Source organism: Sciurus carolinensis, chromosome 3 (assembly GCF_902686445.1).
Source record: "Sciurus carolinensis chromosome 3, mSciCar1.2, whole genome shotgun sequence".
Taxonomy (NCBI): domain Eukaryota; kingdom Metazoa; phylum Chordata; class Mammalia; order Rodentia; family Sciuridae; genus Sciurus; species Sciurus carolinensis.
Window position 1 is genome coordinate 21,137,612 of NC_062215.1, and position 2,010 is coordinate 21,139,621.

Genomic DNA, 2,010 nt, shown 5'->3' on the forward strand with positions numbered 1-2,010 from the left:
ACAGATGATGGTTTTCAGTCAAAGTAGGAGGAGAATTGGTGCAGGTAAGGCAAGCAGGTTGAGAGGAATTTGTACAGACACTGGTCTTTGGGAGTTGATCATGGGCAGCAAGGCTGGCAGCAGCTGCACACACAGCAGCAAGGCTGGCAGCGGGTCACACAGGTGTTTTTGGAGCAGATGGTCTTGGAGCAGGTGGTTTGAGAGCAAGAGGGAGGGCAGCAGGGCTAGCAGCAGCAGGGCTGGCAGCAGGGGATGATGCAGCAACTGGGGCAGCAGCAAGGCTCACAGCAACTGGGTTTGCAGCAGGGTGTGCTGCAGCAGCTGACCACACAGGCTGGTTTGCAGCAGGTGGTCTTGCAGCAGGTGGTTTCACAGCAGGGTGGAGAGCAGCAGGGGATGATGCAGCAACTGGGGCAGCAGCAAGGCTCACAGCAGTTGGGTTTGCAGCAGGGTTTGCTGCAGCAACTGACCACACAGGTTGGTTTGCAGCAGGTGGTCTTGCAGCAGGTGGTTTCACAGCAAGTTGGGGGACAGCATGGCTGACAGCAACTGGACCCACAGCTGGTCTTACCACAGCAGCTGGACCCACAGCAGCTGGGTGGACAGCAGGGTGTGCTGCAGCAGCTGACCACACAGGCTGGTTTGCAGCAGGCGGTCTTGCAGCAGGTGGTTTCACAGCAAGTTGGGGGACAGCAGGGAATGATGCAGCAACTGGGGCAGCAGCAAGGTTCACAGCAGCTGGGTGGACAGCAGGGTTTGCTGCAGCAGCTGGGCTCACAGGTTGGTTTGCAGTAGGTGGTCTTGCAACAGGTGGTTTCACAGCAAGTTGGGGGACAGCAAGGCTGGCAACAGCTGGACCCACAGCTGGTCTTACCACAGCAGCTGGACCCACAGCAGATGGGTGGACAGCAGGGTGTGCTGTAGCAGCAGGTCACACAGGCTGGTTTGCAGCAGGTGGTCTTGCAGCAGGTGGTTCTGCAGCAGGTAGGCTTGCAGCAAGAGGAGTAGCAGGAGGGGGCCATGGTGTCAGGTGTGGAGGGTGGGATCCTGTTCACAGGTGAGTTCACAATATGAGGGCTCCTTGCATTTGGGCTCTTTTATCCTTGGGACCTCCAAGCATGAACCAATCAGTAGTCCTTCACCTTGTTGTTGTTTATGTTATTTTCTACATTCAGTTTTTGTTTGTTGAGGAAGAATTTTTTTTATGCAAATGTGATGAGTGTTGTGAATGAAGTGTTTAATCTGTTTCTTCCGAGCATGTAACTCACAGGAACTGTTTCCAGATGAAAGGAAGACAGTCACCTCATTAGCATCCTTGGTGCTCTGAGCATCATGAGGTTCATGTGGTGGCTTCTGTAGCCCTGGGAGGGTCAGGGCAGTTGTTCCTCTGAAGTTTTTGTTCCTAATTCAGATTAGGAAGTGTCTGTGGGAGGAGCAAGCTGCTGCTGTATTCACAGAGATGAAGAGTGCATGTGTTTACCCAGAGGATCCAGACTCAAGTCTGGTAGAGGCACCTGTCTGTGTACCAGCTCTTCCACCTGTGTGTCTCAAGTGTATCCAAGGCACATTGGAAGAGAATATTTGGCAAATGGTCTTCCTTCGCAGAACAGAATGAGAAAGTGAGGGTGGAAGCAGAAGCAGTGCATGTGGATGAGCCAGGTATGGATCGATGTGTGGGTGACTACTAGTTTTGTTTCATCTAGTACTGAGGATCAGGACTTTCTACCACACAAGCCTTGGAGACCCAGGCAAACTAAGAGGAGCAGGTGACTTTAGTCTTAACCTGGATACCAGCAGACTCAGCAATCTTAGGTTAGGGATCTTTCCTTGTCTTTCCTTCTCTCTCCATCTCTCTATTTCTTTCTCCTCCCTTCTAATTTTATCTATTGCTTTGTTGCCTTCTTTCTATTTCATGGGAGAATTAAGATTTGGTGAGATGGTACCTGATTTGTTTGTGAGGACTAATCTATTTAAAATACTTTTAGGTCTACCATTCTGTCTAAGAGGATG

The 2,010-nt window shown here is 51.1% G+C and overlaps 1 protein-coding gene across 1 annotated transcript; it reads right to left on the minus strand.

The window, feature by feature from the left end:
* Positions 1-224: 224 nt before the first annotated feature.
* LOC124979255 (keratin-associated protein 9-1-like) lies at positions 225-1,022 on the minus strand. Its single transcript, XM_047543774.1, has 2 exons — positions 354-1,022; positions 225-251 (listed from the first exon to the last, which is right to left on the minus strand). The coding sequence occupies exons 1-2, from the start codon at positions 1,020-1,022 to the stop codon at positions 225-227; spliced, it is 696 nt and encodes a 231-aa protein (XP_047399730.1).
* Between the last annotated feature and the right edge of the window lie 988 nt (positions 1,023-2,010).

Bases quoted from the DNA above. Each gene is read 5' to 3' on its own strand.
- LOC124979255 (XM_047543774.1), bottom strand. From the start codon at position 1,022: ATGGCCCCCTCCTGCTACTCCTCTTGCTGCAAGCCTACCTGCTGCAGA. The intron at 252-353 runs ACCACCTGCTGC...TGCTGCATCATC, and splicing joins GTGAAACCACCTGCTGCAAG to CCCTGCTGCCAGCCCTGCTG.